Genomic DNA, 15,530 nt, shown 5'->3' on the forward strand with positions numbered 1-15,530 from the left:
TCTATCAGGCATGGGCCAAGTAATTAGATACATAGAAACATGCAGATGACTGTACTGCATAGAGTGGCTAAAGGCCTTGCACAATTTCCAGGGGAAGAAGCAGTAGACCAAATTTTCAGGTTTGGCTTGATAATCTATGATGGAATAGGATAACTTCATAATCAGTCATAACAGATCCATTTAGCAATTTAATGTAATTTAAATTGGCCATACATGTCTGTGATATTTCCATTGATTGGGATTCTCCCACTGATACCCAATGGGTTCCCAGATTCTATCTTGTATACGGAAAAGTCATACATTATCCCACCCAAATGGATCCCCATATTCTGTATTGTATACAGACAGCCATAAATAGAAGCATCTAAGTAGTATTTCTGCATTTCATCTATGTGCTCATGGTCTCTAAATATACTCACTCTTTAGTAACCTGCTATGCAGCCCAGCTATGAAGGAGGTTAATGGTGCAAGCCTATGAATATACTGGAACGCCTCTGTATATCATAATGGTTTTCCATGTGACAGCTTGTGGCTGAGCTCCTCTGCATGCGTTCATTGTGCCTGCACTTTTCACTCTGTGTGGCATTTATCTAAATGAATATTGTCGGGCCGAAAACAAAAAAAACAGATGGAATGATCAGAAAAGAAAGGTTGCAGGTAATAAAAGCTAAGCAATCTCCCAACTGACACACTGAAGACGCAGGGTTTATGAGGTTGTTTGTTCCACAGCAGCCCTCTTGTCTTCCTCAGTTGAACCAGATTGTTTAACTCTTTCGAAGCCACAGAGCTTGGATTGCTTTTTATGGCATTACAGAAATTAATATAAATTTATGAGATGTAATGCAAGTGCAGAAAAGCAGCAATATGCTTCATCTGTAAAGGGTAATGTTTTGGGAAATACAACTTATTCCTACGCAGTGGATGCCGCAGCCAGGGATGGCATGCTGACTTTTATTTGAATAGATTATTTTTGAGGAGTTTTAAAAGGAGGTTATTTTGGAATCTTATTGGGTCTATTTATCAAGGGTACAACATTTCCACAATGACAATTTCACCTCCTTTTGTTTCACCAAAGGGCAAAACTTTTGTCTGTGATTTAGTTTCACACGGATAGGTTGTTGAAGGAAAGATGTCAGATACATATTCCCAATCCCTGCACCCTAAACCAAGTAATCCCAGAGCTGGGTAAAGTACTTACAGTACTGTGCCCAGTATAAAAACACTGGTGCGTCCATATTTCCCTAAAGTCTTGTATTATAGGTATAGAAGCTTTGATCCAGCGGCCCATTATCCACAACTTTACAAAATATAGGAAAGCCCTTTACCATAGAGTAAAGCAAATCTTTTTTTATTTAAAACTATTTCCTTTTCCAACATGGATGCAACATAGATGAGAAAGATCGCCAGAAGATCTCCAGAAGAGGCTGCTTTTGCAATTAAACTAGTACATGGAAGGTATTCTTTAATGGAGCACAAGGTTGTAGATATAAATAGGAAAAGTGCTTATAATGGAATAGTTTTGAAGGGAGGCATCTGAGATGATAACAAGAGGAAAATACCTGAATGCAGAAGAAGGGACTCTACTAAAGAAGAACTAAATCAACATATAGAATACGGCTGTAAATACTTTATATACTAAAGTTACTGTACCAGCTTGGAAGTTCAGCTGCGTAAGTAATGATCCATGGCATGAATAGTCCACAGGAGCTTGCCATGTTAAGAAGTTTACAAGTCTAATTTCTACCACTATTACGGCAAAGAAAAGGTCAAGTTAAGCTTCTGGTCTTTTCGCCGCTTCGGGAATTCGGCTTCGGCTATTTTCGTGACTTGGCTATTCAGCTTTTCAGCCACATTTTGGCTGTTCGGGATTTGAAAAATGGCCTCACGGCTCGGGCACTCTCAAGGGGGGCCCGGTTCTTTCAAAAGTGCAGCATGAATGGCTCCAGCTGAATACTGAGTCTGACCCTGCTCAAGAACATACCATAATCTCCTTATTATCAAGGCCAGTTTCCTGCTAATAATAATCAGGGCCGGATTTACATAGCGGATGCCCCAAGACACGCTGACGTTCGTCGCCCCCATCCCATCCCATTTATTCGCTCAAATTTTCATCATCGGGACCAGAGCAATGGGGATTGGCACATGGGAAATTAAACTATCTTATCTCGTCCACATACCCAGTGTTTCTGAATGAATGTGGGTGTGGTTGGGCAGCATGCTTTGGTGGCCTCTCCACAAATCCGGGCCTGCAAATAGTAACTAAAAGACATCCAATCACACCAACTGCACACATAAGACTGACAAGTTTTTTTTCTGCTCAACCACTGTCCCATGAAGATCCAGATTGCCATTGAACTTCTAGAGCCTGTGAAACTGCAACCAAGATAGAGTGCCATTAACAAAATTCGATCAGCCGGAAATATGCCTAGCTTTAATCCATTTATTTAATTTTAAAGCCCTGAAAACCACTTGCCTCAATAAGCGCAAAACTGGTGTAGAATCAGAGGAAAGACTGTTAACCACATGCATGCCCCTAATAGTACTGCTATTTATTTTAGCTATTTCTGTAAAAAACCTATTTTTTCCTGGCATAAACACAACCATGGGCATTTCTTTTATCTCGACAAGCCAATCAGAGTGTAAAGTCCTTCAGTTTGCAAATATTTTTAAGACTGAAGAAAAGACAATGAACGTGTCCCTGTATGAAACCAACTTCATACCTCCGACTTGTTTAAACCTACAATTACTTGTTAGGAGACGTTTTTTATTGTTATTTGATTTTCTAACTGCTAAAATAGATATTGCAGATTATTTTGTGGCAATAAAAGTGCAGATGCTTATGTAATGTAGCCTCACAATAATTTCCGCTGTGTAAAAATATTAGAATATTCATTATGATATAGTGGTAAAATAATTTCTGCATAATGCTTTGGGAATAGTTTTGTCTTCAGCTAATAACAGCTGGTGTGAAATGTATTGCAGCTTTATGGTTATGTCTTCTATTCAAAGAGCAATCTTATCTCACTGAGCAAATATCAGTGTAATGTTTTTTATGGAGAAGGTAGGGAACATTTAGAAATGAAGAAAAGAATTTTGAGGGCTAAAGGAAATCTACCAGTCAATGAATAGCCTTACCCTTTGACTGTAATTTCATTAATATCCTATGAATATTATAAGAGAGTAATTACACTAAGACATTCTACAATAGTGCTTTGGATAGATAATAAGCAACAAAAGAGAAGAGCTGAGCTGGTAGAAGTCACTGAGTGCCACAGGGAGTCACTGAAAGCCACGGAACTGAATATGACACATGCCAAGGCTTTGTGCTTTAGAAATACTTAGCCAATATAAGCTTCAAAGCCTCACATTTTTCATGACAGGCACAGAAGTGGCAAAGAATATGAATGCTGGGTGGTGGAATGATGTTTAGGGGCTACAGAAGCATTATTAAAGGTTTTGGGATTATCTGATGGCAGACATGGCATTTTCTCCAGTGTTATATTATAGATAGTAGCCGGATCTGCCACCTGATATTCACTAGAATGGAAATTGTTTTACAGCTGCAGTTGTTGTCAGTTCTTCATCTGTTTAGGCCCCACTGACCAACAAGACCACAGAATTCATCAAAACTGACCATAAAAGAATCAAAATGCCATAAACGAACAGATGGCTGGACAGTAAGACTGAAATCAGACAATCTGCCTAAACTGAATATGGGTGTAGCTGCGGCCTCCCTAGGAAATGTTTAGGGAAAGCCACATGAAGCATTTATCAGGGAATGTCTTTGTTGACATTCATCATCAGGCTGCGATCATGCTGCAATAAAAGTGAGACTTTAAAGGGCCATTTTAAAATTAAAAAATAATATATCCTAAATTAAATGTGTCTGTTTCCTAGCTTTACTCCTGCACTCTAATCTGTTGGTTCACCCACAAAAGCACTGGACTTCTTTAGAAGGATCCAATATCGCTTTGTTGTATTGTTGGACCGGACCTATACTGTCATATGAACTGAAAACTACTGGCACTGAGCTCTGCTGAGAGGTGGTCTGCAATTGAAAAAACACCTAATATAATTGGATAATTCAATAAAGTAGGTCCTATACTATGTAGTTCTTTCGCCCAGCTCTGGCTTATTCCCAGAGCATTTCATTTGAATTTACTGTTCATGTCAGAATATATATGTAACAATCTCATTATCGGGAACCTTGCTTGGCAGCGAGTACACTCACAATGCACAGGGTATCCCTGCGGATTCCGGTGTTCACCAACGCACTTTTGGGGCCCTGGTCTTTCTGTTGTGGAAAACACAAGGAAGAGTGCATGACAACAACAAGTCCGTAAACTAGGTACCGGCAAGGATAAAGATGTAGTCGAGAATCAGGCAGGAGATTCAAGGCAGGCGGCAATAATCGGAATCAAAAAGTCAGGCGGGAGTCAAAAACCAGGAATTCAGATCACAAACAAACGCTTCAGCCGGAACAGTAAAATTGGAACCAACTTTCAAAATGGAGGACTTGCCCTTTAAGGGGAAAAATGATGTCATGACACCAACGTCAAAACGTGGGCGTCACAACGCTGGGCGTCCATTGCTGACTAGCCCTGGTGAGCAAACCAGGAAGTGCGCGCCTGAGCACAAGACGTGAAGAGACACACCGGGAGGTAAGAGACCGGGAAGATCTCCCGGCGCATCTCACAATATATATCTTCTCTGCAAAAGCACTGTGGTTGTCTTGGGCTGGTAAAGAATCCCAAAACATATATGTTTAGCATTTCTACCTTACTTTGTTTTACGCTTTAGTTCTCCATAGAAGCTATTTTTATGACTGCCTACTATATTAGAGAATTGGTACCTGGGGCAGAGGATGGGCTTTGCAGGCCTTGCAAAAAGGTTTCCTAATCAAAGCATATAAAGAGTGTTACATAGTTAGTTAAATTGGGTTGTAAAAAGACAAAGTCCATCAAGTTCAACCTCTCCAAATGAAAACCCCGCATCCATACACACACTCCTCTCTACTTTCACATAAATTCTATATACCCATATCTATACTAACTATAGAGTTTAGTATCACAATAGCCTTTGATATTATATCTGTCCAAAAAATCATCCAAGCCATTCTTAAAGGCATTAACTGAATCAGCCATCACAACATCACCCAGCAGTGCATTCCACAACCTCACTGTCCTGACTGTGAAGAACCCCCTACGTTGCTTCAAATGAAAGTTCTTTTCTTCTAGTCTAAAGGGGTGGCCTCTGGTACTGTGATCCACTTTATGGGTAAAAAGGTCCCCTGCTATTTGTCTGTAATGTCCTCTAATGTACTTGTAAAGTGTAATCATGTCCCCTCGCAAGCGCCTTTTTTCCAGAGAAAACAACCCCAACCTTGACAGTCTACCCTCATAATGTAAGTCCTCCATCCCCCCAACCAATTTAGTTGCACGTCTCTGGACTCTCTCCCAGGGCAGCCATCAGGGGGGGACAGGGGGGAGAGTTGTAGGGGCCCCCCGAGGGTAAGGGGGGCCCCGGCCATGCCACACTTACTTGATTAGCCGGGCCCCCCATCTTTCTGAGAGCTGGTGACTTCAGGAAGGCATGGACGTTTAAGGGGCCCTGGCCACCAATTTTCTTATAATGTGGGGGGGGGGGCTGATCACCAATTTTTTTTTCTCATGTGGGGTCCTAGCCACCAATAATTTTTAATGGGGGGGCCCTGGCCACAAATGTTTTTTTAATGGGGGGCCCTGAGCCACCAGTATCTTTTTATTTTTTATTAACATATGGGAACCCTAGCCACCAATATTTTTTTTGTTTATTTACTGTGTGGTGGGGGGCGGACCTGTGGGGTGGGCAGGGCTGACCTGTAGGTGGGGCTTGCGGTGGGCGCTGCCTAGGGGGGCCAGGAAATATTGTCGTATGGGGCCCTGTGATTTCTGATGGCGGTACTGCTCTCTCCAGCTCATTTATATCCCTCTTAAGGACTGGAGTCCAAAACTGCACTGCATACTCCAGATGAGGCCTTACCAGGGACCTATAAAGAGGCATAATTATGTTTTCATCCCTTGATTTAATGCCCTTTTTATGCAAGACAGAACTTTATATGCTTTAGTAGCCACAGAATGTTGAGGTGCACTATCCTATAGCTGCAGACCAACCTTGTTGCATCATTACTTTAACCTTTTCTATTGCTCCTCCCAAGGATTAGCATCTATATGTCTCAATACCACTGACCAGTAACTTAACTAGAGGGGGCGGGGACTGGTGCGTAACGTGCAGCTGGGCCCCCCTGTCCCACTCCGTATGCAGGGGGGTTGTGGGCCCTGGCCCAATTGCCCCCCTGCTCCCCCGGTAGTTCCGCCACTGCCACTTGTCTGACTTGACTTGTCTAGAGACTTGTCACTTGAAGCAATAATGACTCTGACCCTTCACTCCAATCTCTCTATATCTAGTGCATTCACTGAATTGCTTTTACTTCTTCTCTTTGACATCTTTTGTGTGTTTCCTATTGGTTCTAACCCCTGCTGCTTTGGCTTCATTACTGTGAATAGCAATGTTGGCCTGAGAAAGCACAGACATACTGGGCCTATCATGCTGTACTGTTAACTCAGCAGAGGATATTTGTCAGATTATAAAAAAAATGCACTAAATCATATTCCAAAACTTTTGCAATTAGAAACTGGCTTGGTTGACTATTTTCTTCCATAAGAGCTGTGTCGGTGCAGTAGCAGCTACTTCATGGGGCTTTTTTTATAATTGGAAATCTGGAAGGAATTACGAATCTGCAGTTGTGAAACAATTCTGCACTTCTTACATGCAGAACATCTTTTTTTCACGTTTCAAAACTTTCATTTCATGCATTTATCTCTAACAACAGATAAAGCAAATGCACACTTAAAATTTGCTCCAAATAGAATTCAAGTCACGTACATTTTGTTAATTTTAATGATCAGCATTCCTATATAACGTGCCGAGCCATCAAGAGTCATTAGAGTTGAATCTGAGTGTAAATTTTGCTTTTTTTGGAACTTAGGAAGTTTAAAATCATTTTAGCCTGTTATCAAAACTTGGTGTCAGATTTCTTTAGCTCTTTTAAATCCTGAAGCCTTTGAATGTGTATCTGGGAATGTTATCGGCAGCTTTCACATATAAATCAGCAAGCAGCTGAGGTTTAGTTGTGCTTTGAGAAGACACTAGTACAGACTGGAATCCAGAATTATAATTATAATTAAACATGTTGGTGGATTAAAATGTATCATATGCCACAAAATATTCTATAAATACAAGTTTCATTACACTTTGGGGGCTTGTTTCAGGGGCATTTCTCATAAAAACGTTTGCATTTAGTTCTGCACCTTTTCTGTACCTCTTCAGTTTGTTGTGGTTCCATCACACATAAGAATAGACCTACAGTAGGTAGTTGGTTAATGAGGAACCTTAGTTCTAAGCTAAGGCAAAGATCTTCAGAAATCAATGAATCTGATATTGGCCTGTTCCACTTACAATATTAAGAAGGCAGTGAAAGCTTAGCTTGAAGCATGGCTGAAGTAGGTATAGAAGGTATGGGGTGAATATTTTACTAATGGGTAAGGGTATAATCTTCATAGCTGTGATGGGCTGCACCTCAGTCGACAGGGGTCTCTCTAGTAGGGGAAATAATCACATAAAGGGCAGAATTGTGTTTGAATCTGACAAGAAAAGAGGCAGTTGAGTTAAAGCATTGTGAAGAAGCACAAATAGAAACACAGAAGCACAAATAGAAATAGTACAGATAGGAACATGGAATTATGTTTGGGAGTAACAGTGGCCAAAACCAATTAGAATTTATGTCCAATGCAGTACTCCCATCTTCCCTGGTGCTGCCATTCTGTCCTAGTGTACACCACCTCCCCACTTGGTCCACATGCCACCTGACAAGCCCACCTCCTCCAGTCCGCACACCACCTCCAACACCCACCCATTCACCCAGCATGCCACTTCCCCCTCCACTGTTGGGTAACCACGCCCAGGAACAGGCCTCAATTGCCTACATCTTGATCCAGCCCTGAACATATCTACATTGTCCAGAATCATTTTAAGCCACAGTTCTATAGATGCTGCATCTTAAAACAAATTCAAAAACTGTCTTCAAACAGTTTGGAAATCAGCAAGACAGCCAGGAAAGAATGTAACGCTAAAGCAAATATTAGCTTGCTCAAGCAAGTATTGTGCCAATGAACTTGAGACAAGTCAACATTTTTTGATTTATTCCTCTGAAATCCATCTAGAAGCTTATAACCTTGAGTCTGTTTAGCTTTACTTTGCCTAATGATAATTTTAACTTCAGCTGTTTTCGGACATATTATCTATTATTTTAATTTTGTTTATTAAAGGTTACGTTTTATTGTGTTCATATGATGGGAACTTTCGATTGACAAAGTGTGAGGGTGCAATCATATTTATCAGACTTTTTTCTTTCTCCTACTTTTGTGTTACATATGATTAAATGGAGTCTATGGAGAATGGCCTTCCCATAATTTGGAACTTTCTGGTTAACGGGTTTCTCAATAACAGATATCCCATAACTGTACCTTTATTTTATTCACCCCTAGAAGGTAAAACTATTATCATTTCAATACCATATATCGATTTTTTCATCTAGAAACACATTTTAATTTGCTAACATTCTGTCTCTGAAAAATTCTCTAACAGTGTTATCCAGTTTTTTTTCCATATCCATGACTATTGCAAACTATTGGTGTATATGAACAATTTAACCACATGGTAAAGTTTGCAAACTTTGTCACATGCTAATGCATATTCAATTAATTATGACATAAAGAAAAGCCTGGACTGTTGGGGTCCTAGCACTGTTGGAGTGCTGGGGTCCTAGGATTCACTTGGGGCTTCATTCAAACTTCTATTTGTACTACCTGACTTAATTATCCCTCTAAAGTCTAGTACAAAAGAAAGAATAGAATCTGGTGAGACTAAAGGGCTGATTTACTTTTCCCCTGGCAGAATTAAGGGGCACCAGAAGTAGAGGACGGGAAGGAGGAAATCGACATGCCCTGTTCCCTTCTCCGCCATCGCTGCTGAATATAATCAGCAATCTATTTGTGGGGGGTAACCGCAGGTCTCTGCACTCTGAAGCAGAACACAAAGATCTGTGGCAATTCGACATTGAAAATAAATGACCACTTATGTTTCCAGTCTACAGTCCCCTAAAGAAATAATTAAGATTTTCTAAAAGTGAAAAAAAATGAATGTAAAAATTAGTCATGACACAAGCCAAGCAGCTAGAACCCTTCAGCTATGCGATTCTTCAAGTACGATATTAATAAAATAACACTGCTTTTCCAATACAGTCCCTTTCTATTACTTCAGCAGTAATAAAGTGAATCCCTTGCTTCACCAGCTGCCAGAAGGTTTGCTGCACGCATGCATGTTACTTGGAAAGACTACACTTTAAAGAATACCATGCCTGATATAAGTATGTAAAACACTATATAAATACACATACGGTAAATACATTCCTGCTTACACACATCACCCTATATAAATAAGATATTGCATCCAATTGTCAGTGCTCATATGGAACCTGAAAACTTGCAACTGTGTATTTTCAGTAGTGATGGGCGAATAAATTAAAATTTCTGCATTTCGCCGCCAGCAAATGAATTTGTGAATCTCCCATGAAAATTCGCCTGCGTCAAAATATTTTGTACATGCATCTGAAAAGTCGCTTGCGTCAAAATTGCTGTGCATCAACCCTATTCGAACGCCCATTGACTTTAACGCCAGCATCAAAATCGGACACGCGTCCAAAATTGGACGTGGGCGTCAATTTAGATTTTCCCTATTTTTTCCGCACATTTTTTGCCATTTCTCGAATTTTGCGAGAAATTCACAATTTTTGCGGTGAAGCCGAAGGAGAGAAATTCACCCATCACTGATTTTCAGGCCAAGTACTGACAGGCAGATGCAATTGTGTCAACGCTTACACAACACAAGACTGAATGTTTTCTTCTCTGGCGGTTTTACACAGCTCCCATGTGGCATTAGTGATAAGCTTTTATTGGGGGAATGTAATATGTTTCGTTAGCAAAAAAACATTCTCACAAAGACCATTGCGAATGTTAGTGACCATGTTTGCGTCCTTCTTGACCAATTACAGACCTCACCGGCTTCCTCGCAAAGTTTGCGACCAAATGGCTTTTGAGAACATACGCAGTGTATTTAATAAAATTTCGCAATCGCAAAGCGAATTTTGCGACAATACATTTAACAAAACTCGAGAGCAGGTGTGAATGCTAGCCACTGCTTAGTGATGTAATGTTCACCAGCAAATCATTTCACATTGTGAACAGCGCTAGCCATTTGCATTTTAAACATCGCTTGCGATTTTAATTACATTCCCCCTTATGTGCATTTGTTTTTGTCAAAGTTGTTTCATATGTCTGCTTTCATAATAAGTACTTCACAACATAAATGATTTTCTGGGGGAACACAACCTTGTGTACATTAAGCTCATGCATGTTCCAAATCTAGAAAGGTTCATTGTATAGCTTGGCTGTGTCAAAGTGCATCTTCCTTTGTGCACAAGTAGCCTAACCATGTAAATGCTAGTAAGCCTGCAGGTGGAAAAGGGTCATTATTGCACTTACTGTGTCAAATCAGTTGTTTGAACACTGCTATTAGTCAAAGCAGCCTGCCTAGATTTGAGGTTCATATATATGACATGCTGAATCATGCATATATCCTAAACTGAGAACTTATTTTAATTAAACAACCTTTAATTAGAGGCATACATTTATGAAAATACAGTCAGTAGTAAATAATCGATCCTCTTTAAGTGATTTTGTTGTCTGCCAGATGTCACCCCAAAATACCATAATATACTGTGCATCAGGCAAGGCATTAATATGATATTTATAGATATACATGCTATAAAATCAGTGTCGGACTGGGACACCAGGGGCCCACCAAAAACCTTAGACCAGGGGCCCACGAAAGAACCTTAGACATGGGGCCCACTCTCAGTACTATTATTATTCTTCTCCTCACTCAACCTCTATTCTCCTAGTCTTTATTCTTTACATACTATAATCTATGATTCCATATATTTAACATCTTTGTTCTCATAGAAATAGCCATTAAATAGGCCAAATCTTTAGCAGCTCAAGGGCCCCCTGACACCTGGGCCCACCGTGAGTTTTCCTGGTTTCCCGGTGGGCCAGTCCGACACTGTATAAAATAGTACTTCTGAGAGTATGTATGCTTTGCACATATATGTAACGGTGAATGTTAGTAGATCCATTTTGCTTTCCTCAGATACATTGCATTATTTTTTATTCCTCTTCTAAAATTCCCCTTTGAATCTGTCAGTGTTCCACTGTGTGCTTTCTTTTCCCTGTAATGAAATGCAGCCTTTATATAAAAAGACATATATTATATGTGCGGGGAGAGATAGGGAGTGCTGGAGCAGAGAGAAAGATATGGCAGGAAATGGAGAGCAGAGAATGTTTTTACTGAATGCGTAATGTTTTATGTGGATTCCATAGAAAAAAATCTCACAGCGATCGCAACAAACCCACACAACCTCATTCTATATTCTGTCTTGATTACTGATGTTCTGTCATTACTTTCCTAGACAGGACTGAAACAAAGTTACATTCCTTTCCAATAAACAATGAAAAGCCTACCTTTGATTTCATTACGCAAATACGCACACGGGAGGCTCTCTGCAATATTTTCAGGCCACGTTTTTACTCGTTTAGCAAACAAATGAACTAATGCAACAGGGAATTGCGTTTCTATACATTTTCAAGAAGCTACAAGCAGCTACATATTTTGAGAAATTGCTCTAATTATTCAGCCCAATTCTCTTCTCCCTAGTTGAGCAGAGGATACTGCAAATGATGTTTTCTCTACCTGCCGCAGTGATGATCAATAAAAGCATTTTTTTTCAGATTTCCGAAGAATTATTTTGTCTGTTGACAGTATTACTGTAAAATAATGTTTTATTTTAGGGCTCAGACATTTTGCACTAAGTGGTTTGCAGCATTTCAAATGTAATTGGTTTGCTTACATCCCAGAAGCTCTAGGTTTTGCACAGCTTGATGTCCAATATTCCATATGTACAGGTTTGACCATCAATGCCAAAAGGTCCCAGAGTATTCTTCATTGTGACTAGGACTGGTTTAAAGAGGTGGTTCACCTTTAAGTTAACTTTTAGTATGTTATATAATGGGCATTTCTAAGCAACTTTTCAACTGACTTTCATTTTCCTTTTTTATAGTTTTTGAATTATTTGCCTTCTTCGTCTAACTGTTTCCAGCTCTCAAATGAGGTCATTGATCCCATCTAAGAACAAATTCTCTGTAAGGCTACAAATGTATTGTTATTGCTACTTTTTATTACTCCTCTTTCTATTTAGACCCTCTTCTGTTCATAATCCAGTCTCGTATTCATATAAATGAATGGCTGCTAGGGTAATTTGTGCCCTAGCAACTGGATTACTAAAATTACAAACTGGTGAATAAAAAGCTAAATAACTCAAAACCACAAATGATAAAAATGAAAACCAATTGCAAATTGTCTAAGAACATCACTCTAAATACATCACTCATACTAAAACATAATTCAGAGGTGAACAACCCCTTTAAGATAGGGAAGACACACAATTAATGGTGGTTTAATTGTTAGAAAATATCTAGTTGTGAGTAAAGTCATTGAAATATTTACATTTTCCTTTAAGCTTAAATGAAAAAGCTTCTTCGTTGAAAGGTGATATGGTCAAGTAGCTTTTTGACTTACAGCTAATAAATACTGCATTTTATTACCTGGATATATGCAAACCTTCATAGATTGTTAGATATTTTTAACATAATCCTTAATGCTGTCCAAACTGCAGTCATCCTACTGGTTTTGAGGTGCACAATCCAGCATCCCAAGGGTTGGAAATTACAACAATAGCTGGGTGGCTATTAAATATTAATTCCAGTTGCCAGAGACCTATTTTTTTGTCATTTGGCCCCTGTCTTTGACATACAGAATTTAACTTTTGAACACAACCTGGGAGATCTTGAGCACAATGCAAAACAGTTGCTCTATGGGCAGTTTACAAATGACACTAAACCTAGGGCACGTTTGGATATATTATGGCTGAACATATTACATGATATACTCTTTTCTTTGGCCACATCTTCTGTCTAATATTCTTGTTTTATCAGCCTTTAACAAGTCTTACTTCCTTAGTGTTCTCCTACCTCTACTAGTCATCCTAAATAGAACACATTGTAATTATTTAACACAGAAAGCACTGTTTTCATATAACCAGACCACTGTTCCTCCAGAAAAGCAACTGCCAACATCTGAAAAAAGAAGCAACTTACCCAGCCATGACTATAAAGAAGTCCAGTCTATTCCACGTATCTCCAAGGTAACACTTCTTCCCAAAGATCCCCAAGGCCAACATTTTCACCACCATCTCCATTGCAAAGAAGATGAATATAAAGTCATCGAAGACCTAATATGACCCACGGGGAGAAAATATAAACTGTAAGCAATCTCAAAACATTCACAATTTAATCACACTCTTCCCAACTTGTATGTTTTTACCATGAATTATAAATCAATCACGGAAACCTGAGAACATTTCATCGCAGCTTTAACTGTTTATTCCTAAATGGTGTCAGTGTGTGAAATGCTCAGCTGAAGCTAAGTGCAGGGACATTATAATGTTTGCAGGCTCAAAGTCACCTCTTGTCAGGCCTTTCTTGTAAAGATAGAAGGTCATTCTTAAAAGACTTGAGTAACCTTTAGTAGTAAAGCCATTACCTTATGGCCATGTATTAGCATATATATAGAAACAGTTTTAGGATGAATGAAATGCACAAATCACTGAAATTTGAACACTCAATCACTTAGCCCTGACCTTAATGATTGAAAATTACTACTCCAATGTAGTAAAGACAATTGCCCATTAAACAGAAAGATGATCAGCAGATTAATCTCCCAGTAATTATAAGTAGTGATGGGCGAATTTATTCGCCAGGCGCGAATTCGCGGCGAATTTGCGCGATTCGCGTCCAGCGAATAAATTCGCGAAACGCCCGCGAAAATTCGCCGAAAAAATTCGCCGGCGTCAAAAAATTTTTTTTCGAAAAACGGACGCCGGCGTCAAAAACGGGCGCCGGTGTCGAAAACGGGCGCCGGCGTCGGAAAAACGGGCGCCGGCGTCAAAAACGAGACGCCGGCGCCGTTTCGTGAATTTTTCGCCGTTTCGCGAATTTCGCGCGAAATTCGCGAATTTTTCGGCGAAGCGAAACGGCGCAAATTCGCCCATCACTAATTATAAGGCTGCCGGGGATTCTGTAGGACACATTGAGCCCCTAACCTTGGTTTGTCTAGTATAGCTGAAATAAGAAAAGCATCTATGGCGTACATCTGTGTTTTTTTAGACATTGAGCTCAAGCCCTACTACATGGTCCAACAAATGGTTAAGCTCTTACCTTACTCATAACAAGATTATTAAGATATGATATATATTCTTGAAAAAATTGTAAAGCATGCTTATAAGTAGTGATGGGTGAATTTATTCAGCAAGCATGGTTTTTTGGCGAATTTCTGCACTTACCGCTCGGGAATGTTTTTCTGAAATTGCTGCGAAAAAGTTCACGGTGGAAAAATTAGCTGCGACAAAAAAATGAATTTGTTGAGCATCAGAATTGTTGCGTGCAAATTGTTGCAGCGCATCAAAAATAGTTTTGACAACCATTGATTTCAATGCGTTTCGCAAATTTTTCGGCGAAATGGAAAAGATTCATCCATCCCTACTTATAAGAACTAACAATGGAATTGATTCTGTTTTAACATTAGCCAATAATATTTCCATAAATCCTCCCCCAGGTCCAGGCAGTGATGCTAGTACCTTTGTCCTATCAAACCTAGAAAAATACACCAACAAATCCAAATCTAAGTAGTACCACCACTTAGATTGTCTGTAGAAAGACAATCATAGTTCTATGTGATCTTCCATTGCTAGAACATTATTGGGGGAAGTTCTTTCTACCTGTATGTAAGGAGGCACATGGGATGCGTTCAACTTTCCTAGTAATTCTAACAGGCTGTATAGTTTTCATGGTCCGACTTACTGGAACTGTAGTGATGCCCATGCAACAACTTCCACTATTTCTCTGGTGGGGAATTCAGATTTGTATGCTGTTCAACTGCCACCATGGACTGCAGAGCATTTCCTAAGCATTCGGCCTGCTGGATTGCTTCTGTTGTTCATAGCAACAACTTAATTGCTATTTTACACAAAATAGTCTATATATATATTTAGGGGCCCATAGGGGGTTAATCTGCCCCTATGGCTTTAAGGCCCAACCCTTTGCTGAGTGCTATTGGCCAAGAGGTGATATGACAACTTCCTGCCACACTGCACTATAGTGTGTATAAGGAGTGGCCTCTTATTCTTTGGCTGCTGGATGCTGATCCAACTGGGTGTGCCCAGGGGAGCCTGGGTGCAGCAAGGCCCAGAAAGTCATGTG

General features: G+C 39.8%; 1 protein-coding gene across 2 annotated transcripts in view; it reads right to left on the bottom strand.

Moving 5' to 3' along the window:
- cacna1i.S (calcium channel, voltage-dependent, T type, alpha 1I subunit S homeolog) overlaps nt 1–15,530 on the bottom strand; it is a 359,329-nt gene that overhangs the window by 162,253 nt on the left and 181,546 nt on the right. For both annotated transcript variants that reach the window (XM_041561633.1, XM_018259873.2), the window contains exon 4: nt 13,371–13,504. In XM_041561633.1, the coding sequence (XP_041417567.1) occupies nt 13,371–13,504 (134 nt within the window). The remainder of the gene's footprint in view (nt 1–13,370; nt 13,505–15,530) is intronic.

The sequence above is a fragment of the Xenopus laevis genome, chromosome 4S (genome assembly GCF_017654675.1).
Source record: "Xenopus laevis strain J_2021 chromosome 4S, Xenopus_laevis_v10.1, whole genome shotgun sequence".
In the NCBI taxonomy this organism is placed as follows: Eukaryota; Metazoa; Chordata; class Amphibia; order Anura; family Pipidae; genus Xenopus; species Xenopus laevis.